We start from the raw sequence: 27,133 nt of genomic DNA on the forward strand, positions 1-27,133 counted from the left end.
AAGTTCTGATCTGGTACCAGCACTTCAACTCTGACCGACCCACAGTTGGTTCTGTATCTGTCGGCCTCAGGCTCAACCGGAGGAACTTTTACAAGTTTCACATTCATTTTCCTCCTATAAAACATTAATTTGTTTCTTGTGAGGTTCAACTTCAACTCTTTAAAACGCTATTTTTTTGTAATGTTTCACAGAAAAAAAAAAAATCTGTCATATCACAATCCCCCCCCCCTCCCACCCCCCGGAATCTCAGTTCTGGTCTCCCAGCAGGTCTGTGGTGTTGCTGCTCTGTGGGGGTAGAACGCGTCTAGGGGAAAGAGGTGGGGAGTTGTGATGTAGCCGCCTCGGACTGGATCCTCCTCCACCCTCGCTGTCTGTGTTAGATGAAGATGGGGGTGGGGGCAGAGGAAGCCTGGGCAGGGGGGCAGAAGATGGTGGTATTCTCGTTGAGGCTGATCCTAAACTGCAGCCTGATCTCAGGCTCTGGATCCTTCTGCACTCCTGACAGATCCTCACATGGGCGCAGCTGCGGGCAGGCAGCATCACGGGAGTGGGGGCAGGGGGAGGCGGGGTGGCGTTGGCTCCCAGTGGATCGTCCAGGATCCGCTGGGGCCCGGGGCCCAGCTCCGGCAGTCCTGTCCCTCCTGCTCCCCCGGTCAGGGGCCCAGCTCCACTGTATAGCTTGCCATTGCTGAGCCGCATCTCCCGGACCAGCCTCAGGGGCCGAGGGGCCCCAAGAGCGATGCGGGCGGGGTGGCGTAAAGCCGCCGAGCTGCTCAGAGGCCGACGGCGGCGCATTCGAGAGCTCTTCCTACAGGAGACGGCGTTTCGAAACTCTGTGATCATCTCTTGACAAACAGACACCTGGATGGGGAAAAAGAAGGAAGGAGAAGGGAAGAAGGAAAGGAGGGGAGGAAAAGGGAAGGAGGCCAAGGTAGAGGAGGTGCCACAGACACAAAGTAGGCAGGCAGCACAATAGGACAGCACATAAATAACAGCATGAAAAAAACAATAACATTTAAAGGAAATGCAATAAGCTCAAAAACAAGATAACGCCGAGATAAACAGACACAGTGGGTGCGTTCAACAAAAACATTGCAGGTGAACCAGCGGCACGGGTTGACACATGGAATAATGGTTGAAAACAGAAACAAAGAGATAAAAAGATGATGGGAAGGATGAGGAGATGGATAGAGATGGGAGGATTTTTGAGGAGCAGAGAGAGTTATTACAACCTAAATACACAGAACACCAAAATAATCATTTTTATGGTGCTATGAGCAAACAGGCAGGCCTGAAAACTCAGATGAGCATTTACAAAAAAGCAGACACAAATTTAAACTCTATAAATCTCTTTCATCCTTCCAACCCCATGACCACTGTTATCTGAACACATGGCAAACAAAACACATCAACTTATTGCAACTACAGACAACCACTTCCATCATAAGTATGATCAAGTATCATGTGCTCACATAAACAGAAACAGTACTCGTTCTTGGAGAACAGACACTGATGGCCGAATGACAGGAAGTGTGTATGTGTGTGTTTTAGAAAAATAGCAGCAGACGCACAGTGAGATGGGTAAGAAGTAATCCAGTAATGGGAACGAAGAATACCAGCGTACATGTGAGGCATGTAAAAGAAGATACATCGTGACATTTAATGCCAGGGGAAAAAAGATCACTACTTCTGTATGCAAGCAAATATTGGCAATTCTCAATATTGCTTATCTGATCTGTTAAGTTTAGCTTACAAACACTTGCTGCCACACAGTTAGACACCAAACACTTAAAGGGTACAGCAATGTCCAAACAGGCACAGCATGCAGCAAATTTCTCTACTTATATTGTTGAACATCATTTTAGTCGCACAGACGCACACTTTAACATTCATCTTATCACACCTATACATAACACATTAGATCACACACAAACGTGTACAAAGAAAAGCAGAAGCTGAAAAAATATATGCATTTTGCACACACACAAAGAAAACATAATTAAAAGGGCTGGCGAGATGCCATGAGAACCTACTGGGGTGTGTCTGTGAGGTCGGCGAGGGCAGGTATGGGGGCATACCTCATCGGTCTCTGCTGAGCGGCGCGTCGACCACACAAACTCCATGATGGCCACAAACACAGCAATGATGAGGCCACAGATCAGCACCACGAAGATGCCCCCAATGTTCTCCATGCCCAAACCTGAAACAGGCCCATGGAAACGACATCAGCATGATGGGAGAACACAAACTCATCAACATCTGCAACTGTTTATATACTAATCCTGTACCTCATAATGTATTCTTCACTTTCTGGTATTTATTTGTTTATTTACTTTTGTATGTTATTTCAAATAAGATGGCACGGTGGAGCAGTTGGTAGAGTTGCCACCACCAGTTCAAATCCCGGTCGGCAGCCTTTCTGGGTGGAGTTTGTATGTTCTCTCCGTGCATGCATGGGTTTTATTCGGGTACTCCAGTTTCCTCCCACAGACCAAAAACATGCATGTTAGGCTGACTGGTAACTCTAAATTATCTCTAGCTGTGAGTGGGAGAGTGAATGGTTGTTTGTCTCGCTTGTTTCTTTGTGTCCCTGTGATGGACTGGGGACCTGTCCAGGTTGTTACCTGCTCCTCACACGGTGATGGCTGGACATGGGCACCAGTGACACCCACGACCCAAAAAAGGAAGAAGCGGGTAAAGATAATGCATGGATGGATGGATGGATGGACAGAGACATCAGAGACATTTACACATCTAGATGCAGGAAGAGGCCCACCTGCATCATGAAGGACTCCACTCACCCAGCACACACACTCTTTGCCCCACTCCCCTCAGGCAGGAGGTTGAGGAGCATTAAGTGTAGAACCATTGGACTGAGGAACAGCTTCTACCTGAGGGTGTTAGACTCATGAATCTCTAACCAGATAAATCACTGTGAAAAATCACATCATGTTGCTGCTGATTTGTTTCATGTTGCTGCTGATTTGTTTCATGTTGCTGTGTTCATTCTTATTCATCTGCTCACACAGACTCATGTTCGTGCTGCTGTTCGACATATTGTTTTTATACTATTAATGCTTAGCGTATTTTTAGTTAACGTTTTTCTTAGTATTACTGTTTTTCTTTTACATTTTATATTTTTGTTGGAGGGCAGCACGGTGGCGCAACTGGTAGAGCTGCTGCCTCTCAGCGAGAAAGTTGCCGGTTTGAAGCCCGGTCCGGGGGCCTTTCTTTGTGGAATTTGCATGTTCTCTCCGTGCATGGGTGGGTTTTTTTCTGGGTACTCCTGTTTCCTCCCACAGCCGAAAAACATGCATGTTAGGCTGATTGGTAACTCTAAATTGTTCCTAGGTGTGAGTGAGAGAGTGAATGGTTGTTTGTCTCTATGTGGCCCTGTAATGGATTTGTGACCTGTCCTGTCATACAGTGATTGCTGGATATGGGCACCGGCGACCCCCGTGACCCAAAATGGAAGAAGCGGGTAAATGATAATGGATGGATGGATGGATGGATGGACGGACTTTTGTTGGCTGTAACTGGGACCCTGTGTACACAATTTTGTTCCACCACATGTACCACATAGTGCGAATGACAAATAAAGCACCTTGAATCCTTGAATCCTTGAAAGGACGTTATTTCAAATATGTCTCAGTTTATTTGCCCACTGCTTCATTATGCTCAGCTAACTCGATGTAATAGCACATTTTCTGCACAAACACTTATTGAATGTAAATCTATTGTAATATTCTCCTAAAAAAAAATCATTTTTAGGCTCATATTGAACACATCCTTTAATTCTGATAAAAACTGAGACCAGTTTTGTAAACTCTGATTTTGTTTTTCTAATGTCTCGACTTTAGGCACATAAATGGGAGAAAAAGGAAATATGTTTCGTTTGTGTGTGCGCGTGTGTTTGTTTGTAGATTTGTCTTTTAGCAAATTATTTCATGGGCCAGTCTATAGAATTTTATGAAAGTAATATTTAGATGTGCATCTACAAATTAATAATTGTTTGGATACAATTTGATTCAAAATGACCATCAAAGATAATTGACTTTTACCAGCACAATAATGGTTCTTACAGTTTTACAGATAGTGAGATAAATTTTAGCGTTAGAAGCTGAGGGTAATTCACAACTCACTCTGAGCAGTAACACATCATTTGAGGTTTTTGTGTAAAACAGGCGATGTGCATTCAGTCAATGAATGTTAGTTACACTGACATAAGAAGTGACTTTATTCTTAACATGCTCATTACACTTCAAGTAAAAATATAGTGCTTTTAGTGAAATTCACCTAACACACTTCCTGCCAGGTTAAATTTGGGACAGTAAATTTTCCGGTTGTCCCTTCACTGGAACGTTCGGATGGATGTCAGCCATTAGCTACACTGTGTGCAGTGAGTGAGGAAATGTTTACTGGGGACATTTCAAAGGATGAGGAGAGAAGAAAAACAGCTCACCCTTGGCGCGGTGATCCTCCTCTTTAGGACACTGTCCTCCCTCCCACCACCTCCTCTTCAGGATCTCCAGCCTGTTGTTCTCCTGCATCTGGAGGATGGCCTGCGTGATCTCTTCTCTGAACGGAGATCCTGGCACATGATAAGGAAAAGCAAAACAAGATGATGGCTGACAATGAGCAGCGAAAGAGAAAGGCTGTTTCAGACCAAAGAGCATCACAGAGCAGAATACAGAATCAAAAGAGGGAGATTTGCTCTATCTAGCTTTGAAGTGGATACAAGTGATCTTGTGGTAAGAAGAAAGAGAAGATTAGTGAGATAAACAACAAGATTACAACCAGAGACAGAGACAGCTGTGCAGCTGTTGAACAAATGATGTTATGAGTTAGATACACAAGAGCAGAATGAGGAGGATTTAAAGGGTAATCTGACTAAAAGCTGCAAATATATTTTCTCTGATACCATACTGACATCAAATAATTGAAACAGTCAAGTTCTCTGTAAGAAACACTCGAGAAAAAAGTATTGTTCCTTGCATGGAAGCCCAGATTAGTTCAGAAACAGCTGGCTCAAATAAGCACGAATAAGAAGAACAAGAAGAACAAGAACAAGAACAAAAAACAAGATCAAGAAGAACAAGAACATGAGAAAGAAGCAGCAGAACAAGAAGAAGAACAACAAAAAGAACAAGAAGAACAAGAGCAAGAAGAACAAGCACAAGAAGAATTAAGCTTGATATGTAAACAAAAGATAATAGTCAGATGTAAATGGGTTCTTGCAAGGTTGAGTTAGACTATTTGCTCAAATCTTGTTTTCTTCAGTAACTCGCTGCTCCCTGAAGAATACAACAAACAGAAACATCATGTTTTATTCATTGTCTCATGTCTGTGCTGAATAATAAGCTTGCTCTTTGTTATAATCTGCAGTTTATGTCAGATCATTACAGGCTATGAATCGCTCATCTGCAGCTCAAATAAAGCTTAAATAATCAATTAACTAACTGAACTTATTTGAATCTTCTTTAGCTCTTCATTGGTCTATAACTACAAGTAAACCGTGGCTGACCTCTTGATTAAAACAAAGCAGTGCTTCAATGAATAATACTAAATATCCAAAACAAGGAAAAATGCTCAAGCTGAGAATGTGAAAAGCAATCAGCTGTGTATTCATTACCCCAAGGTCAAATACTTATAATCCCACAGATAAAATTAAATCAGTACAAACTTTTTATTTTTTTCCAGGTCTGGTCTAACAAATCAGCTCCAAGTATTCGTATCTGGTTAGCATAATTGATCTCATGTGGGTGTTTCTGCATCTTTTACAATTGATGACTTGTAATCCTTCTGTTCTTTTTGTTAGTCATGTTTTATAGATTTAGATCTGGGATTACTCTCCGTCACACTCACACAAAACGCCCTCTGCCCTTTGCTGGAAATGCTCGTTAACACTCTCACACTTCCTCTACCAGATATTTCTGCTGCCAATGTTCAGTGGTTTTTCGGCAGATTATTACCAACTCTGTTTCTTGGAGAGTTCACTGGGGCTATAGGTGACCTACATTACTTTCAGCTGTAAATAGATTGCAGACTAATGATTTTGTCCTCGGCTATTTCAAAATAACAAGAGCTACTTCTTTGAGGAAAGTCAACCTTGAGCTGAAGAATTACAAGGGACAACTTAAATTTTACCCGTCAGAGAAGATTTCCTGCTAAACAGAGCAAAATACCACAATGTCTAAATGAGTACAATTCATCTTCATATCAGTCTTGTTAGTTATATCTGTCTCCCAGGAAAATGTTCACGTTTGTATTCCTTTTCTCCTGCACTGTCATCGATCTTTCTGCAACAAACCATGCAGGCAAAGCTGGATCATAACAAAAAATTTAAGGATTTGCCCTCCACCGCCGAAAGGCAAAGAATGTTTCTGCCTATGTCTGCGTGTGTGCGTGTTCATGTTATCAAAATATATTGTGAACTACTGAACAAAATTTGAAAGTAATCTTTGAATGTACAACATTTTAAGTTTGAAGACAACCCACTTAAAGATGGTCGCTGCAGCTTATTCACATTAGACAACATAAAATGACTACACTTCAGTCAATTTTACTGATATTGAGCTCAAATGAAAAGGGGTAGTAACTGAGCATGTTCCTCAACACAAACTCTGAGTATGCGTTCTCGTAATATTGCAGGAGATGGTGCATTTTTAAGGTTTGGCCAAAAAGGTTGCACCAGTTTATCAGCATAAGAAGACCGAAGTGTAGAACTTTAAGGAGGGGGTATACATTTCTTGAAGGAATGCCATATTAATCAGTTATGTTTGGATGAGCCATGGCTCTAATAGTAATTTTAATTGGTGATATGTGACTTATCTGTGCTGTTGATTATTCATGCTGCTGATCTCATGCTGCTGATTACCTCATACTGCTGTATTCACCCATCTGCTCACCACAGACTCATGTTCAGGCTGCTGCTGTTACGGCGTGTTGTTTTACATTATTAGTGTTTAGCGTATGATTAGATCTTTTAGCGCATCGTTTGGTGTTCGTCTAGCGACTATCTTAGTGTATATCTTAGATCCTTTCTTTTTATACGTTATATTTTTGGTATTTTTGGGTGTAACTGAGTACATAATTTTGTTCCCCCTCATGTACCACATGTGATGAGAATGACAATAATCTTAACTTGAATTTGAATAGTCCAAAAGAGAATGTTGTTTTTCCTTAATCAGAATTCGAATAGTTAAAACAAACAGAATGCTCTGGAGATGGAATCACAACACAAAAAGATTGTTGTTGTTTGCTTTGTTTTTTTAGTCTAATGAGTTAGTTTTTGTACTGCTATCTTTAATACTTCACACACATTCATAGATTTGCTTTGTCTTGCTTACTGCACCAATGTATTTATTTTTCATGCTGTGGTACAGATCATCTTAATCTGTTCAAAAAGAAAAACTTTTTTCATTATGTTTTTTTTTGTCAGCACTGCATGATTCTAATACAGGAGGTGCAGCAGAGATCCTGTGAAATGCTGCAGAGGTTGTGCAATAATACCTGCTCAAATCAGCTCAATACTTTTCGGATAAAATGTAGGTTTAATCCAAAACATGGCAGCTGTGTTTGTATTCTTTAAACCTCAGTTCACAGAGGAAAAATGCCTAACTGATTGTAACCTTTGAAACTACAAAAAAAAAAAAAAAAGGATTTAATCCGCATTACACTTCTTTTGAGAACCTTTTCACTAGTTCACTCAGAACTCATTAATTCATCATCATGTTTTGAATCTCTTTTTCAAAATCTGTTTTCAGCTGCCTGTTTAAAAAAAGGCAGCTTAAGAGATAAAAAGTGACTCAGTGAATGAGAACTAAATCTCCTTCAGTATAAAAATATAATGTGTGTCTTTATACACCTAATATCATCCCCATGTACTGGCAACTTTTCAAATTCATCTTTTATGTTCCGACACTTGTCTTTATAATATGACGTTTATTAATGATTTGTTTGTCATTAATATGACTTATCACTATTTTTCCAGATTTTTTATTATCAACCAATTGATCTTTTTAAAATTACGAATGCTCTTGCTCAAAGTCAGGATTTTGTGGTGCATTGTGGTCTAGATAGGGTGATGCCTACTTCTGGTTTGCTGACATTAAGGTTGTTTTCACACCTGATTATCAATGTTTGAGCTCTGCTCTGCAGTCCTTCTGATGCCCGCCGGCAGCATTGCATGTTGCTTTCAGAATGTAAAATACTTATAAAACTAATTTACAAATACAATTGTTTATAAAAGCAAACAAAAAAGGGACAAAAACAATAGAGTTAAATGCCAACATGAAATAGCCATGACCATACTGAATTGTGTGATGCATAATTATACAAATGCACATTAGTTACTGTAACAGGTGGCTGGATCTTTTGCGTAAAGAGACTGACAAACAAAAAACACTGTTTAAAAAAAAGTGCTGCTGCTACACAAGGAATAAGATGTTTTGTTTTGCGCTATTCACTATAGCATGAATAGCTACTTTACCATACCACAAATTTAAAATTAACAATGTAAAAAAACGTGTAAACACTTTTTCAGGAAAAAGAAAATGGCGGTCTCACCCCTGATTATAAGTGGAGACAGTGTGGAGATATTAGCTTACTACCATTTCCTGGGAGTCCATATTGAGGGGAATCTGACCTGGAGCGTGAACCTCTCCGAGTTGTTGAAAAAGGCCCAGCAGAGACTGGACTTCCTGAGAGTGCCAGGAGGAACATCACCCAGAGACTGCTGGTGTCTTTCTACCGATGCTCCATAGAGAGCATCTTAAGATGCTGCATCACTGTGTGGTATCTTAGCTGCACAGTGGCTCAGAGGAAAGTGCTCCAGAGAGTTATCAACACAGAGTAAAAAATTGTGGGCTGCCCTCTTCTTTCACTGGAAGAGCTAAACAGTGAAAAGCCCACAATATCCTAAAGGACACATCTCGCCCTGGACATTATCTGTTTGAAATGTTACCGTCAGGGAAAAGGTACAGATCAGTCAAGATAAGAACAAACAGGTTTTTATCCATCAGCTGTTACTGAATTTAGCAAAAGCTGCAATAAGAACAGAATAAGTGCAATAAGGGACAACTTATATAATATCAATCTGCTTGTGTTGCACATTTATGGGTGTTTAAAAGCTGTAATTATTACCTTTTATACAGTTTATATATTTGTTTGTTTGTTTGTTTGTTTTGTTTTATATTATACTGATTTTACTTTTGCTCTGGGAAGCAAACCCATATTTTGTTGTATTTAGGTGCAATGCCAGTAAAGATCTATTCTATTCAATTATATTCTATTCTATTCTTATCTAAAGATTGATGTTATAGAATCATGATTTTATTATGCTATTACCTAAAGGCAGGCCAATGCCGTAGCCCTTGGTGTCCAGCAGGCCTCCTATCTGCGTGAGGTTACAATTGAGGCCTCGATGGTACTCGTTCATCGTGCTCTCCATCAAAAAGGCATACTTGGAGTTGAGCACGCGAGCGATGCCCTCCTCCGTGCTTTTAACAAATACACTGGGCAGCTTAGAGTTCATGTAGTTCCACATTCTCTGATACGTTTGGTACCGCGAGTTCTGCAGAGAAATGAAAACACAAGAATAGGGATTCAATTTTTGTAGAGAAAAGTGTTTAAACAAACTTCCCAAAATGCACAAAATGTCTCTGAATAAAGACAAGGAAAAGAGAAAGTGCATACAAAGAATAGACAAATCTTGAATGAACATCGATGAACAGAATACAATTTCAAAGGCAATTAAAAAAAAACTAAGAGTAAAAAGAAATACATGCTTTTTGTTTTGTGTTGGCTAATGTTGATTAGTTATGGAGGCTGTGTAAAGTTGGACTGGCTCTAATAGATAATCAGTTGTAGATGTACCAGTGGTTACTTTCTGAAAGTTTATTAAAATCCAATGAGTGGTTCATTATATCATTTTGTTAATTGACAAACAGGATTGACTTCCACCATTGATGCTGATTGGAAAGAATGTAAATAATAAGTTTAGTGACATTTGACCAAAAAAGAAAAACAGCCCTTTTGCTCTTATGTACACACACCATGGTTATTGTGAGGGAAAGACTTGAGATAAGGCTGTCAGGAAAATAAAAAATCTGAACAAAAGCAAACACTGGACTGACTTTTATCTGCTGAAGAGAGTTGGACAACATGCAAGATAGAGGCTCATTTAGCATCTTAGCTGTTTAAAAAAGTTCCTTTTCATTTTAGTTGTAGCCAATTTATGTTTAGCACATATGCAGTTTTGAAATGTTAATTTAAAAAACTTGAACTTTATGCTGCAGCTGGAAATGTGAGAAAAAAGAAGAAGGTATGTGTGTAATGATGTGTTTGAGTTTTGTGTGTTTGTGTAGATTAGGCACCATTGGGTGACATAATGTTCTGTAACGATGGGACCAGCTAATGCTGGCAGAGACAGACAACTCTATATCCTCAAAGCAGACAAACATTCAAGAGTAAAAAAAATACAATATAGCCACTTCCCTCAAATCCAGGAGTAAACACAATTTTTAAACACTCACACATTCGTCCACAGGCTAACACCGTCAGACAAAACACACTATGACAAACACAGATGTCTGCTCAGAAGCCTGAGGTGTGCTCATAGGACCAAACACAGGCAGGCGGCCACTCAACACAAACAGACATAAAGAAAACCACAGAGAAACTCTGAGGCATGGTGGCAAACATCAACACAGTCACTCAAATCACAACAAACAGGTCTGAAACCCAACACTTATCCCACATGCATGCACAAATTAATGAACCGCAACATCTACATAATCTGAAAACCAGCTTCTGTCCATAGTCGTACCATGAAGAAAGTCATGGTGCTCCCTCCATGAATGGTTCCATACTCGATGTTGGTCTGATCGGCCAAATCATCTGGAGACTCGATAGGAACCTCCATCCTCTGAACGGTAAGGAAGGCCGCCAAATTGGCCGTGTAAGAGGAGATTATTATCAACGTGAAGGCCCACCTGTAGTAGTAAAACAAAGGAGATAAACGTTAAGGTGGTTTGTAACAAAAGGCACACATACATATGACAATACAGTTTCTGGACTAAGATTTTAAACAAACCAAGCAAACAAACAAAAAAATATGGCTGATCCTGTAATGGTGAGATCTTCCAAAATGATATTTATTTAAATTTAAAATCCCCAAAACAACCAATATTGGTTTAAATAAACCAACCACATATTTCAATATAAATATTACTGCAACAACTGAGATATTTCACTCCCATAACCTTGAAAACGCTTACCGTCTTTGCATGTCTACCTACTAAATTCGAGGAGAACATTATGTGCTCACCACACATTCATTTTCTTTATCACACACAACTGTGTGTAAATTGCTGTCCCTGTTCTCTTCTACCTTTTGTCTCCTAAGTTCTTAGCTATTTATCTTTCCTTCTCAGCAAACACATCATTCCCAGTAACTCTTGCCACAGGAGTATAATCAGGCAACAGAGCATTTTAGTCAGCTTTGTGTTCATTCCTTGTTTGCATAAAATACTGTGTCTGGTATTTACTTGTATTATAAAACTAATTATCTATTTGAAGGATCTAACAGATATGGTATGAAAGCAGAGTCAAAGAAAAAAAAAATCAAGGAATGATACTCAGCAGTGATATCTCAGATGGTTAATCCCTTCCAGACATTTTAAAAGATGAAGTCTTTTTGATTGGAAGTGAAAGAACCAAAAAGTAAACCCAGTTGGCTTCTAGGGAAGCTCTAAGAATTATAAAGTGGTAAGAAAAAAAAATCAAGCACATAGTCTCCTTCTCCCTCATTAGCTTCCAGGCCCACTCATATCACAAATGCTGTATGCCTTCAAGTTTTAGAAGTGCACACTGACTGAAAACTTTCCCTTCGGAAGATGAATATAAATGTGTTCTTCTCTATTTCACTCAATTTCCTACAAAGTAAAGGTCAAACTACCAAATGAAGAGACAATGAAAACCAGCCATGTCTGAATGGATGGGGGCATTGAGATTTTCAGCTGTTACGTACCACACACCACTGACACATCTGGTCGACAAAGCTCTGGGCATTATCTCTGATCCCTGCTGCATGAAGCCGCCAACGGGGAACCATAGACTGTTTCCCAGGGTGTACTGGTTCTCCAGCACGTCCCTGCGCTCCCGCAGACAGGGGTGAGGGTTGTACCATTCATAGGGGCTCAACCTGGTCAGAAAACAAAAGGTAAATGGTAAATGGACTGTACTTTCTATCTTATCAAGATACTCAAAGTGCTTTACAACACAATCTGTCCCCTGATTTACCTATTCATACAACACTCTACTAGATCTATACAAAGAACAATCAATGATTTATCACATTCATACACCGATGGGACACACATCGGAGGCAATGAGGGGTTCAGTGTCTTGCCCTGGGACACTTCGGCATGTGACTGCTGGTGGAATCGAACCCCTAACTCTTGCATTGGAGGAAGACTGCTCTAACCACTCAGCCACAGCCTCCCCAAACAGGTACAAACTGAAACATAGTAATGTACATCTGATGAAGCCTTCACGCCAGTCAATCATTCAGCTCCATTCTAACTGCCTGCGAGGATTGAGTGGAGTAAAAAGCATTGACGTATGACAGGTGACTTGCGTTTAAATGGCAGCAGAGCTTTGATGTGGGCTGCAGACAATCAGTACAGAGTGTGATGTAATGTACTGACCTCGCTGCCAGGAAGAGCACACAGCTGACAGCCAGGTAGGCGAGTAACATGAAGAGCCAAACAGCTGGAGAGAAAGGATCGAGGAAAGAGAAGTAACCTGGCTTACGACCCTGGAAAAGAGAAAGACAATAAAAGGAAAAGCTGTACAAAGATGATGAAACAGAGGCGGACAGTGATGGACTCACAGACAAGAAGCTACGTGTTATAAAAGAAGGGTTCCCTTTTGCACCACAGGAGGGCAGTGTCCTTCTCGGCTCTTTGATACAATGTATGCAGTGCTTTGATACCCTTATGCTACAATCCATAAATGCTCTGTTTAACAATGCTTTCTGCAGAAGCGTGCCTGCAGGAGATCCTAAACCTCATTAGAAATGTAAAGCTGCCATCATTACAGAGCTCTAACTTACTGTACAAAAATAAATTATCCCTATAAAGTTCAGCATAAACTCGAACAGATACAATCTGCTTTAAGAAGGAGGATCAACATTTATGCACATATATAAGCAGTTTATTTCATTTTAACAAGGGTTGTTTTTTATCTTTTGCATTAAAACTTGAGCTTAGGAAAAGTACGATTAATGTCAAGTCCAAAACAAGACCTGAAGAAGGTATCACCCAGCAGGTGCCCTACAGCCTGAGATAACTCCCTCACCAATTGAACTCGGTACAAGATGCTGATCCCCAGGGTCATGAACGGCTTAGAGAAGTCGATAACTTTCTCTCGTTCTGATGTGATGGTGAAGCCCGCCACAGCCAGGTCTGCTTTCTGAAGGATTGACAGAGATGGATAGGTGTAGAGATGGCAGCGGGGCGAGAGGGAAGTATAAGAAGTGATGGAAAGAGACAAAAAAGGATAGGTGCAAAAATAGAAAGACAAATAATACTGCACTCTCTATAAAATGCTGATTCTCTAGAGAAACTGGTTAAAGTTTGACTGTGCTGCTGAAAAAAAAAGATTTAATGAAACATAAAGATGTGGATTCTCACACTGTCAGTCCACAATTCTAATTAGTCTAATTGAAGATAAACACTGGGTGGCTGGTCTGCCTACCTGCACAAAACCGGCAGGTCCTGGTTGTTCTGCCTTCCTTCCATCTCTTCCATTAAAAGCTAATTGATGAACACGGGCCACTAATTAGAGCCGAGTGATCAGGCTAGGAGGGCGGGGACGGAGAGGAAGTACAGAGAGCTGGGGGAGCACCACTGTGGCAGACCCCACACAGGGACCTCAGCTTGGTAATTGAAGTATACCGGATGGTAATTAAACAGAGAGGGGCTCTCATTAGCCTGCTTCAACCAGAATGTCAGTCACAGGCGCAATAGGCCAAGACAGGGAGAAGAAAATATGAATATATATTTAAATACATGTACAATAAATGGGTTAGTAGTGGTTTCCTGCAAGGAAAGACAGCACGAGCAATTTCAAGCCATTTTACCACTGTCTTTTGGGGAATTATCAATTCAGCTTTTGTCCTAGATAAGAGTCTTACTCCCCTCTGAGGGCAATTTGAGACATGGGAAGTTACAGCCGAGTTGTGGTTTGGGGCTAAAGCACGAGAGTGTGTATACATGTGTGCATACAGAGTTGTGTGTTTGTCAGAGGTTTTTGTTTGTAAGGAGACTGGTTATGACATTTGGGCATGTTTTTGTATATTCTGGAGATTACTCACCCTGTTGATTAGCTCTCCAACCATGCCAGTCCAAGAGCCGTTGGGCTCTGGGGCCCCGTACAGCCCATCATCCACCAGCTTGATCTTGAAGGAGAATTTCAAGATATCTGCCAGCTCTCTCAGCATATCAACACAGAAGCCCTCGTACTGGTCGTTGCCTTCAAAATCTTGATAATTGTCTTTACGCATCACATACGGGTTCTCCTGCGCACGAGAGATACATGAGACGTCTCAATTCAAAGCAGCTAGTATCCAGTTTTAGCAGAGATTATTAACTGGATTAAATGAATCATTTATGTTTTGGAGACTGGGCTCATTTGCTTTCTAGCTGAGATTTTAGATATGTTAATTAAAGATGTGGTTAAATCCTGAGATGATAAAGATGGATCAGTAAGAGGTTTGAAAGTAGCACAAGCTCTATCAAATCCATACGCAGCACTTCCCAAGCTCCCTTATTAATGTGTTCAGCACATAGAAAGTGTTGCCTTTATGCTGTGCTACACTAACTACCTTAATATTTAATGAACTGACACAACTGGCATCAGCTTTCTAAAATCGTTTACAAATTATCTGTAAACACACAAATCAACATGTTCCTTGAAGACATTACATTCATATATACATTTCCGTTACCCTCTTCTTCCTTTTCAGGTTATGAGGGTCACTGGTCATATCCAGCCATCACTAAGAGAGGCGGGGTACACCTGGACAGGTTCAAGTCCATCACAGGGATGCATAGAGACAAACAACCATTCAAACTCTCACTCACACCTACAGACAATGTAGTTACCAATTAGACAAACATGCATGTTTTTGGTCTGTGGGAGGAAACCGGAGTACCTGGAGAAAACCCACACATGCACCGAGAGAACATGCAAACTCCACCCAGATCAGTCCCTGGCCAGGATTTGATCTGGCGACCTTTTCGCTGAGAGGCAACAGCTCTAACAACTGAGCCGCATGAGCCTGAAGACTTAACAGCAGGCTCCTGTTTGTATTTTTCTTACTGCATTCAATTTAATTTGCTTACAGAAGATTTTTAACATTGTCATGCATAAAAATGTGTTTGCCCCTTTGTTTGGAAAATTAATCTGTGAAATCTGTAAACTAAAAAGAGTGAATCATAAAATTAAAAGAGAAGGGCTGATAGATGCACCATGGTATTTTTAGGATACTTTTTCCAGGAGTTGGACCAGACCTGAAGATAAAGTATACCGTCTTAGTTTGACCCTTACATTTTTTTATCTACCCTTTTGTAAGTGTCCTACAGATATGAAAATCTAATACCAAATTGCTTTCAAAGACATAATTTGATAAGATGGCTGCAGACACAAGTGAGGGAGGCAAAAAGACTCAGATTAAGGAATCTGACCACTGAATTAAACAGGTGTAGATATACTTTGCTACCAGCAATGGTCTGACTAAGAGCAACTGAATTCTCTAAAAACTGATGTGGAAAAACTAAATACAACAACTTTTTTTTATTAAACTATAAATGACCATTTCTGGGAAGACTGTCATCAGTGGTTAAGAAACATTGGTATACGAGGAGAGCTGCAGTCACTATACCACTGGTACAATCTAACGTACTCCTCAGATTAAACCAAACTACTGTTGTTACAACACACAGTGAAATTACATCACCTTCTTACAGCAGTTCCCTCTTCAGGGTCTGCCACAGCAAGTCATCCTCCTTCATCTAACTGTTCTCTGCATCCTCTGTCCTCACTCCAACTACCTTCGTGTCCTCTCTAACTGCATCCATATATCTTCTCTTTGTCTTTTTCCTGGCAGCTGCACTTCTAACATCCTTCTACCAATATACCCACTGTCCCTCCTCTGGAAATGTCCAAACCATCTCAGTCTGGTCTAACTTTATCTCCCAGTTGTTCAACCTGTGCTGTGCCTCTGATTATCTCATTCCTAATCGTATCCAGCTTTGTCACTCCTAAGAAGAACCTCAACAGCTTCATTTCTGCCACTTCCAGTTCTTTCTCCTGTTTTAGCATCAAATCATATGACATAGTACTACTACTCTATACGACAACGATAAATTTCATAAAATGCCTGAAATGCATTAGGATGCTTTTTAAACATTTTATTAAGGCATTGTAACAGTTGTTGGTTCTTTGTCCTGGGTCAACATTGTTTACAATATTTGAAACTACAGAACAGTAAGTGATCTTAATGAGTTCATTACAAAATATAGAAACTAATGTAATTATTTTTTCAACTTGAAATTATTAAAAAAATACCTTAAGTAATGATTTGTAACAAAAACAATGTACAAATGAGGTGATAAATGAGGACAGTTGGTGATGTTAAGTCCTACTGATCTGTCTTCATCCTCGAGCGTATCACATTTAATGACCTTAAAACAGAGATGCATTATAATGCTAGTATAAGAGGGCAGATTCAAAGTTCCCTGACCACACAAACAAGAAATGACATGTCTACTTTATCTGTGCATCAAAAATGCTAAACTATTTTTTGATGATATTACTTTCAGAAAAGATGGATGTTCTTTTACAGATACAGATGAAGATGATGGATCGGCATCACGAGGGACATCACTGATTTTATTATGACCAAAAAAGCACACAAAGATCTAGAGGACAGAAGGGCATTATTATTAGAAGAGCAGCCTTTTGGCAGTCTCATTTAAGTAACACATTCTTCTCAGTGCTCTGTCAGTTTCTATGACAGCTACGGCGACAGCTAAATTGCCAGAAACAGACCAAAACACAGCATGAGCTCCAGCACAGAGCGTGTAGGAGCACAGAAACACTGCAGTCAACAGCACGGACACTTACGAGGTAACTGTGACCTTACCAGAATTGTGGTGACAATGAGTGTCTTGTTTGCCAGAGTCTCTGAGACATTAATATCCAAGCTGGTGGAGTTCATTGCCAAAGTGTTGTTGGAGTACCAGATTCCAATCTGACAGAGAATACAAAGCAAGGGAAAATCAATAACTATTACGGGATAAATAATGTACCGTTAAGCTTCGTTGCACTTGTTTGTATCTTGTGGTGCTACATGTTCAAGTTTATCAGTCAGGACATCAATCCTGGTGGTGTTTTTTAATAATGCAAACACCATTACATGTATTGTTTTTTTAGACTTTGTTGTTAGCATTCATAACGTTGCACACTGTAAATCTTTGCAGATGTGATAGCTCCCACAGGAGCCAAATAACACTTGCAGCAATATGCTCTGTTATAAAGCAAATGCCATTTACAAGCAAAGCAACGAGCTGGGAACAAGGAGGCTTGGACAATAATGAAATGCCTTCATGATCAACCACTTTATTTCTATGTCCTTTTCCTTTTGCTCACACCTTTCTTAAATTGCACAACAGAACATTTACTCCCGTTTTACGGAGACAGTAAAGTCACTTAGGTACGTAAGTGTGTGATTATGACCTCTCTGATGTGCAGGGTGGATCAGCAGCTCACAGAGGCATTTCTTTAGGATTATTACTGCACATCTTTCAGTGGGTCAGAAGAAAGGTAATGGCTCTACAGACCGAATCGCAGCTTTTCTATTACCGTTTTTATCCCACACTGACATTTAAGAGTGGTCTTTTTATCTGTGAACTGCTGCCGCCAGCCAACAGTGGATGTCGCCATACAAGGGGGTGGGCAGAGTTAAAATGTTAATTACTACAGCCAAACTCTCCACTGAGTTCGAGCTTAGCTTAAGTGAGAAAATGACATTTTGTTCAAGCATGAGAGACAGAGGTCTGGAAGACACTGAGGAGAGGTGTGAAGGAAGTGTTTTTCTGTAGTGATGTGAGTGAATCACTTTGACTTTAACAAAGTCCATGTTCAATAATCCAGGTATACAATCCAACATTTTTTAGTCAGGTCATCTGGACACTAACTTTATTTTCTTTAATGTGAAATTTTTCCTCTCGCTTCCCATTTATGCTAACTGAAAGATGCCACAATGAAATAATGCTTCATCACACTGATTTGGCCTTCCAGCGTTTTATTTTAGTTCCACAAACTGGATTATTGAGCATGAACTTTGGTGTTTTGAACCACTTTGACATGACCGTCTCAGAGGAGTGGACGAGGGAGAGGGGTGGCCCCAGAGGAGAGGGTGGGTCCCAGAGAAGAGGGCGTGCCCCAGAGGCCATAGCACCAGCAAATTGTTTGTTTTTTTCTACTCTGGAGTATGCTGTTGGTGGAGAATCAGTTTTGTTTGGTGGTTCCTCAGATTGAAGAAGTCCTTTGGATGATGGACAAAATGTCTCAGCAGAAAAATAAACCATCCAGATGACCTGACAGAACATTGTTAGATTTAAATAAGGCTACATTTTCTTGGTCAAATGTTATAAAGACTAGATTACCTTACCTGTTTAAATGAATGTTTCTCCTTTTTTTTTTTATCTTGTTCAGTGTTTGTTTGTTTGTTTGTTTGTTTTTACTTTGTGTTGTATTCGTTATTTTGTTGTGTATTTTACAATTTAAACAGTAACAGGTACATTTTTAAAATAAATCCTAAAATGCATTTGTATTTGGTACTTTTAAAACTTCACAGTTGCAGTTAATAATCAAACTTTGAACAAAATAATTGTTTTCTTGTTTGGTTGGTTGAAAATTTCATAAAACAACACGAAGTTTAAAACTTAAAATTTTCAATAAGTGGCACCCAAATATTTCAGGGCACAATTTCATCTAACAGAACTCCAAAAGACATACAGAAAACATTATGTTCTACACAAAACAGACTTCAGTTCTATTCTTTTAACATTAGAAACATTATATAAAGAGTAAAAGACATGAAAAAAATGAATATATATGTAAATTTACTAGAGTATTTAAAAACAGTAAACACCAATGAATGCTTTCAGTATTTATACTACAAAATGTAAAGTTGACATTCAGCAGGAAGTGACTAAACAGGATAAAAAACAATGTGAATGAATCTAAAAATAAAAAAATAAAAAGCAATGATTTGAATCAAAGCTGAAGGCTAAAGAAGCCACACTGTTCCAGCAGCATTCAAACATGATCATTTATTTAGATCTGAAACACGTTGCTGTCTGCAAACAGGTTACTCTAATGGACTGTCAGGTGAAACACATGTCAGTTTCATAAAATTCAGCTCTGGGCATCATGTGGGAAGTCTGTGATGAGGCTGACTTCAGTGTGAAATGCCTCCCCTGGCTTTGTAAAATCATACAGGTGACCTGAATGAACCCAAGGCCTATGGCCACTGTGGCCTGGTTGTTACATCATAACAGGTGGCTCCTGACCTCTTTGTGGCCTCCTCTGTGTTTCTCCAGGATCCGCAGGGTGTAGTTGGTCCTCTGACCTTTGCTGTTGAACTCCACTCGTCCTGTCAGGCCATCGTACTCCACCTGAGAGCAAGATGGGGAGGAAGATGAGGATGTTTGACAGTAAAGACAATGATAGTAGAGGGGAAAAAGACACAAACATAAAGGGAGAATGTAAGTAACAACAGGAGACAGACAAAAAACAAAATGTGTAGTCTGTGTGAAACTATCCATCATCATTAAACAGCTACAACCAACAGTTATCTGGAGGCAAGGAAATGAAATAGTGGCTAAAGCTTTCCACGACAAGGTTGATCAGTTTCAGATCAACTAGGAGAAAGAGACTGATTGAGAGGCTCAGACAGGGCAGAGGAGAGAGTCAACAGAGCTCTAATAAGACTCAGACCTGCACGTCACGGCTCAGCATGGCAACTCCAAAACCCAGGTGCTGGCACAGTTTGAAGGAACTATGATGAATGGCAGAGTGCTGAAGATGGAGCACACCATGATGTTGACTAACAAAGACAGATGTCGGGCAGATGGGCCTCAGGCAATGAGAGATGGGACACAGGCTGCCGTGACAACAGGTCGTCGGTGAGGTAAGCAGACGACCAGAGATGGTAGATGACAAAAAATAAACAACAATAACAACAGAGGTTATGTTCAACACGAGATGCAAAGATTACACTTTGTAATCCTACATGTTTTTCATTCATGAAGAAGCTAATAAACTGTCAAAAACAGAGATTTATAGTATAAAGAGCTAGTTCAGATCTTTTGATGGTTCAGTGAATAATAATATCCTGAAATGTAAGAATTTCTGATTTCATGTGATCTAATAAGACAATCTACTGCATTTTAATTAAGTGTTAAAGCGTTAATTATAATCATAATTCATCACTCTGAAAATTGTTTTTCCTTTTTCGATTTTAACTGAAAAAATAAGCTAGAATATTCATCCAATTATCAACACGTAATGTTTTATTTCATCCCATCACCAGTCTAAAAAGACAAAGCTAAGAACTTCAGATAAAATATTTGCCCTTTCTGTTTTGAAAATTACTTCATGAGTTGATTGATTGTTATTACGGAAAGATTAATTTCAGCTACACCCTGATTATTTCAGCTCTAATTGGAAGATGTCACCTCAGGCTTTAGGAAATTGTAATGGGTCTTTTCTAACACTTTATTGATAATTTGAAAATGAGCAGCAGCTTATTCAACGTTGAAAAGAATTGTTAGTTTCATTCTTCTCATTATGATAAAGGAGTGACTCTAAATGAAGCTGCCACATTAAATGTTCACATGAGTGTATATGTCTTGAGAAATAAAAAATAATAGAAGAATTAAATATTAAAATGTTCCCTCTTGGTGTTTTGTATACAGTAGCATAAACAGGTTTGGGTTTTGATTGAGCAGAAGAGAAAGAGAGAATTAAAAAAACTAGAGAAACTGCATTTCCTACAAAAATGCCATGTGAATGCTTGTTTGCTGAAAAACAGTTGAAATTAGCTTTAAAAAATGCTGAATTGCAGCTGAAATGATATAACAAGCATAAATGAGCAGAAGAAGGCAGAAATAACACATTTTTGCTGGATTAGGTTTAAATGAGAAGAAATGAGCACAAAAAATAGGAAATTTACTAAATAAAAAAAGCTGAAATTAGCAACAACAACAACAACACAAAAAAGGGGACAAATAGCTGAAAAGGCAGAAAGAAGCTTAAACTGCCCGAAAGAAGAGGCAGAAGCTGAAATGAGCCAAAAAATGTGGAATTAGTTGAAAAAGCAGAATTAGCAGAATTTTTTTCATTTTTCATTTACCCTTTATTTATACAGGTAGTCTCACTGAGCCAAGATAACTCATTTTCAAGAGAGTCCTGTTTTTGGAGCAGATGGTGGGAATTAAGGGCCTTGCTCAGGGGCCCAGGGTGGGGCAGGTGAGGGTGGAGGCAGGTATGGGTGTTTCACCTTTACCACCCACATTTTGATGTTGATGGTACCGGGAGTTGTTCCTGTGACTTTCCAATCACAGGTCCATCTTTTCTGACCTCTGTGCCACCACTCCCCCTTAAAAACAGCTAAAAAGTAGCTGAAATAACAGAAAAAGCTGAAACTAGCAGGAAAAAAGCTAAGATGAGCATAATGAGCTGAAATTACCATAAAGAAGTTAATCAGGTTGAAAGTAGCAAAAATTACCATGGAAAACTTGAATTTATCCAAAACAGCTGAAATTAGATAAAACAATGTTAAAAAGGTAGGTGAAAAGTTAGAGCAAGCTTAAATTAGCAGAAGAAAGCAGAAAGAACATGTTTGCTCAATTAGGCCAAAAGAATATGACCACAAAAAAGTGGAAATTATCTGAAAAAGCTGAAATTAACTAAAAAAACAGCTGAAAAGTAGCTAAAAATGCAGAAAGAAGCTTAAATTACAAGAAGGGGATGGAGAGAGCACATTTTTGCTGAATTAGGCTGAAAAAAGTTCAAATGAGTGCAAAAAATGTGGAATTAGCTGAAAAAGCTCAAATTAGCATAAAAACAGCTGAAATCACAGAAATAGTGAAACTTGCAGCAATAAGCTGAAAGGAGCATAACAAGCTAAAATTATCGGAAATAAGTTAGAAGAAGCACAAAAATGTTGTAGTTTGCAGACAGAATCTGAAATGGGCACAGAACAGCTAAAAACAACTGAAATTAGCTGAAAGTAGTTTAAAAAGTTTAAATTAGCATAAGGAAACTGAAAAAAACTGAACCAGAACAAAATGTGAAAGAAGCAGTAAAAGGTTTAAACAGATCTAAAGATTTGAAGGATATAAAATGAGCTCAATTCATTTTCTATGAGGAAAAAATGGCAGAAAAGGTTAAATATTTCAAAAAGCTAAAGTTAAACCAAAATCAAAAGTCATATCAGGATTTTCCTGAAAGAGCTGAATGTTTTGAATTATGATTTGTTGAAATAGCACAAAAATTATGGAACAAGAAAGATGCAGAAAAAAGTAAGGAAGAAAATGGATCACGATGGAATAAATGCTTCTTAAGCATTCATACAATGATTGGTGTAATATTTTTAAATGTATAATCTAAATGTCAAAAATATAACCAAATACCAGACTTTTTTATTCAGTATTGTTGCTATTAGAACAGAGAATAAGCCCACTAGAACCTCCGTCTACAGGAAACACTTATCCACAGCTCGAAAACTTCCAACGCTTCAACCAACCGTCAGCATCCACGGCTCCTAAAAGCTGCTGCCCGGCAGGCTCAAAAAGCAAATATTTAATCCCCACAAAGCGGAACAATCTTCTCTGTTAGTGTGATCATTACAAAATGGCAGTTAAGGAAGAAAGCATTATTCAGAAAAGCAAAAAAAGTTTTTGACAGAACTGCTTGGAGGATTAACAGGCAGGGAAAGTCAAAGTGCTGTTCTCAATGTAAAAGTCTTGCAGGAGATTTTAGGAGACATTACAAGTACAAATAATGCTTTAATAAAAATAAAGGTTTTTTTTTTTTTTTGCCCATCACAATGACAAATTATAGCAAATAACATCATTACAGGTAGGTAGCCAAATAAACAACCCTGAAGTATTCTGGAAATAGTTCTGTAAACCAGTAAAGTTAAACTGAACATTTTGGCTGTAATATCAAAGTTTGGGGGAATTTTTTTTTTTTTTTTTTTTTTTTAAGAAAACTAGAACTTTAAAATGCATCTTCACAATTTTGGGTTGTCTCACTAAAAAGAGTCTTAAAAGATGAAAATGAAAATGAGGACAGGCTTTATGACAAACACCTACACCTAAATTTAAAGATGACCTTCACTATCAGCTTTTCAAAAATACTTCTCATAGATCTGTAGGCAAAGCTCAGAAAAGCGAAACATAGAAAATCAGAATTGCACCGAATTTGAACAGACATCACCAAAAGTGTTTGCAAAGTGTGGCATTTATCGAAAGCATTAACCAGGCAGGAAGCCTTTTTGTTATTTTCAAAATGAAAAAATGCTTTTGGACTAAATCGCTGAAGCACATTTAAAATATCTTTTTATTGTATTGCTTTATTTAATTTATTGCAGGGGCTCTAGCTTATGCATCCTACTGTGTTTGTCCATAACCATTTAACTGAGCTTGCACACATTAAACGACAGCATATACTACAGAAATGCCCACTTCAGGAGCGTTTACCATGCGCAGGTAGTTCATGAGGCTGGTCCCGTGTTGCCAGATCTGAGGCGAGGTGCAGCTGAGTGGCTTCACTCCAATTTCCTGACTGCGGTTCAATTCCCTCACCGCCCCCACCACAACATGCACCGCATCAAACATCAGCGCCGAAGAGAGCTGTGGAGGAAGAGGATGTATGGGAGATAAAGGTGGAGGAGGAAGAAAGGACAGGATGGATGGAAAAATGCAGGGAAGACAGGAAAGGAGACAAGGCAGAAGATGTAATGAGGCGGGCGGTGCTAGCATAGGTGATTGAAGGGATAACAACATTGGAATGGGGAGGGAGGGGAGGAAGAGAAGAGAGAAATATTAGGAAAGTGTGAATTGGAAGCAGAGATGGGTACAGTTCATAAATACAGGATAAAGACTGGCTAAACCTCTTTAACTGCTCCATGAATCAGCATGAGAAATTAAGCAGCTTAACTTTAACTGGCAAACCAACAAAGCTCTAAAAGAAGTACGAATCATTTGCATGCATGAGTCCTCGCGGGTGCAAGACACTAACAGCAGGGCCGGGGTAGGTCAAATCGCAGGCCTCCCTCCAGGAAAGATTCAGGCTCCTGATGAACTCCAAATAGAACGGGTGTGTGGTGTTAAACATGGAGAAACCCACAATGTTGGACTGCTCATCCACTATGTCATCCAATCTCAACAGGGGGAAGTCCTGAGGAGGCAGGGGAGGAAAACAAGGGGCAGGGTGTTTGCAGAGGGAGAGAGGAAATTCAGGTGAGTGACAATGTTGACAGTGTATCAAGTTCCCAGCACAAAAGAAAATTACTGCGCAAAGAAGAGTGCAATAACAAAACAAAAAAACAGGCTGCTGGGAGTGACAACATCTAATATTTGATGGAGAGAGACAACAAGAATATTGTTAGCTTGGAGAAGAGGGGAAAACAGCGATACGAGGATAAGAGGGGTTGATGGAATAGACTCGAGTGGCTTTTCAAAGTGATACGCCGGCACAAGAACACATCAGAGTGCAGTGAAGGAGGAGAAAATAAAAATCAGACTTTAAATGACATTAATTCAAATTCTAAAAGGGGATGGGAGTCTTGTATATATCTAGGAGGCAGATGAAAAGCCAAGAAGCATGAAGAAGGTGGCGGGTTGCAGAGGGAAAAGGAGCACATTGCATCTGTCATCACTTTCACCTCACACCCCCTTTTTTATCGTCCTCCTCTGCACATCCACATCTCTGAACTGCATGTTTGCTCTTCAGATTTTTTCCCATCTTTCATCTCTTCTTCCCTTTTTCTTTCGGCTGTCACCTCCCCTTATCAAACAATTTCCCTGCCTTAGCACCTTTACTCACTCGTACCAAGGCCGAAGAGAAGGAGGAGAAACAAGCAGGGGGAAATGAAGGGGAGATAAAGGAACAATCGGCATGTTCTTACCATGGTGGTGAGGATGTACTTATAAAATGCTGATGTCATCCCCAACTCTGACGCCTGCAGGACAAAGAGAAAGAATACAATGAAAAATAAAGAGGGAGACAGGTGAGATGTGCACGTGGAAAGTGGTAATAAAATGAAAGAGGACAAAGGAAGATTGATGGCGAGGGGAAAAGAGACGAAGGAAAAGAGTTAATGAAGAGGCAGAGAGCAAGGAGAATGTGAAAGAGGAGGAAGAGTAGGAAGCATACGTTAATCACAGTTTTACATCATCACGCTAACACTAGGACATTTAGCCGAGGGCGGACAGGCTCTCCAAAAGAAAACATCCTATTCAAACTGTGACTCACTGCGCTGGCTATCGGTATTAGGATGAATCAGAACAAGCCCGGGTAACATCTGCACCACATCCCGGCAAAAGATGTTCTTTTGTCAAAAAAACAAGATGTTTGTTTTTGTCAGAAACTTTCAGAAGACTACAACTAATTGACATGCAGAAATATCTCTCATGTGCAGCTCCAGAGGGCAGATAAAGTAACAAAGGTGTTAATTTTGTTACAATTAGCAGGTTCCCTGAAGAACTTTGAACAGCTTGTTTGAATACTTTACAGATGGTGAGGCCTAATGTGAAATTTCCATCATACCAGAAAGAAACGCCATGCATCAGACTATCTGCTCTAACTTCCTTCTCCAAACGTGTGTGGGTGGTTCTGGAGTGAAGCGGCGCTTGAATCCTGACCTTCTTGAGGATGAGATAAGAGATAGAAGCATTGGCGTCTATGATGATGGTGGCCACTTTGTCGTCACGGATCTCCTTCAGCAGCGGGGTGGGGTCCAGGTTGTCATCCAGCATCCTGACAGACAGCGTCTCCCGTGAGATGAGGAAGCGGCGGACCAACTCCTCTAGTCTCAGCAGGCCTGAGAGAGAGGCAGAGCAGCGCAAAGTCACATCGATGTCTATCAGGAGACATGAGTCATATTTCCAGTATTCTCAGCCATATGGATCCTAATTTAGCCCATACTGCCGTATATTGGTATCACTTTGCAGATCATGAACAACACTTTGTGGGTCATTTAAGTTAAATTTCCTTTTCAGTTGTAATCATGTCCATTAAGCTCTTGTGATCCACTCTGAATATTTGTTGTTATTTTAAATAAATTTAGTTTTTTCAAACCATTGTACATAAAACGTTTTAGTGAAATCTGCATAAATGGGAGTCCAAGAACTGAGAAACAAGTAATTGGATTTTGAAGCTCGCTTTTCCAAATAACCCTGAGACTGCACCAATGGCACAGCTTAAACCTCAACACACTCTTCATCACCCTCTGCTGAAGGTAAACACAAAGTGATCACGCTTTTGCCTATGTTTCTGTTTTTGTGCGTGTTAATTTGTCTTTTAGTAAAACTCTCGTGATCCACAGGATGGATTTTAATGAAGCTTTAGAATATCACTGAATGTCTGTCTATAACTGGTTGACTTATGGAGTCAGCCCAATTCAAGATGTCTGCCACAGGTAATGTGTGTTTCCAACACATAAATGACTTTAAACTACTCAAAATTAAAGATAATACGTTGTTTTTGTGGCAAGTAATTTTTAACATAAACTCTGAGCATTAACTACATCTTGCAAGATGCTAAAGCAGCAACCTTGAGTAAAAACTGAAAGGCAGCAAGCAATATGCATCTGATCAGTTTTTAATCACACCTCCTAAAGACACTTGGACAAATTGTACATGCACTACATACTGGTGCAATTTTTATAGATAAGCCCATATGTTTTAAATATGCCTTTTTTAATTAGCTATATACTTGAGTGCCAGCTGTTAGATTTGATATGTCACTTTACAGACATGGATTCCCC

The 27,133-nt window shown here is 39.6% G+C and overlaps 1 protein-coding gene across 1 annotated transcript in view; it reads right to left on the reverse strand.

Annotated features, from left to right (window-relative positions):
• Positions 1-246: 246 nt before the first annotated feature.
• grik5 (glutamate receptor, ionotropic, kainate 5) overlaps positions 247-27,133 on the reverse strand; it is a 112,220-nt gene continuing 85,333 nt past the window's right edge. Inside the window, exons 6-20 of the mRNA XM_037676177.1 lie at positions 26,010-26,188; positions 25,274-25,327; positions 24,385-24,543; positions 23,844-23,996; positions 19,647-19,751; positions 17,213-17,320; positions 14,381-14,584; positions 13,363-13,476; positions 12,711-12,820; positions 12,032-12,205; positions 10,829-10,994; positions 9,349-9,574; positions 4,463-4,591; positions 2,034-2,200; positions 247-861 (exon numbers count right to left, since the gene is read on the reverse strand). Of these exons, the coding sequence (XP_037532105.1) occupies positions 247-861; positions 2,034-2,200; positions 4,463-4,591; positions 9,349-9,574; positions 10,829-10,994; positions 12,032-12,205; positions 12,711-12,820; positions 13,363-13,476; positions 14,381-14,584; positions 17,213-17,320; positions 19,647-19,751; positions 23,844-23,996; positions 24,385-24,543; positions 25,274-25,327; positions 26,010-26,188 (2,663 nt within the window). The remainder of the gene's footprint in view (positions 862-2,033; positions 2,201-4,462; positions 4,592-9,348; positions 9,575-10,828; positions 10,995-12,031; positions 12,206-12,710; positions 12,821-13,362; positions 13,477-14,380; positions 14,585-17,212; positions 17,321-19,646; positions 19,752-23,843; positions 23,997-24,384; positions 24,544-25,273; positions 25,328-26,009; positions 26,189-27,133) is intronic.

The sequence above is a fragment of the Nematolebias whitei genome, chromosome 5, assembly GCF_014905685.2.
Source record: "Nematolebias whitei isolate Nwh7 chromosome 5, NemWhi1, whole genome shotgun sequence".
In the NCBI taxonomy this organism is placed as follows: Eukaryota; Metazoa; Chordata; class Actinopteri; order Cyprinodontiformes; family Rivulidae; genus Nematolebias; species Nematolebias whitei.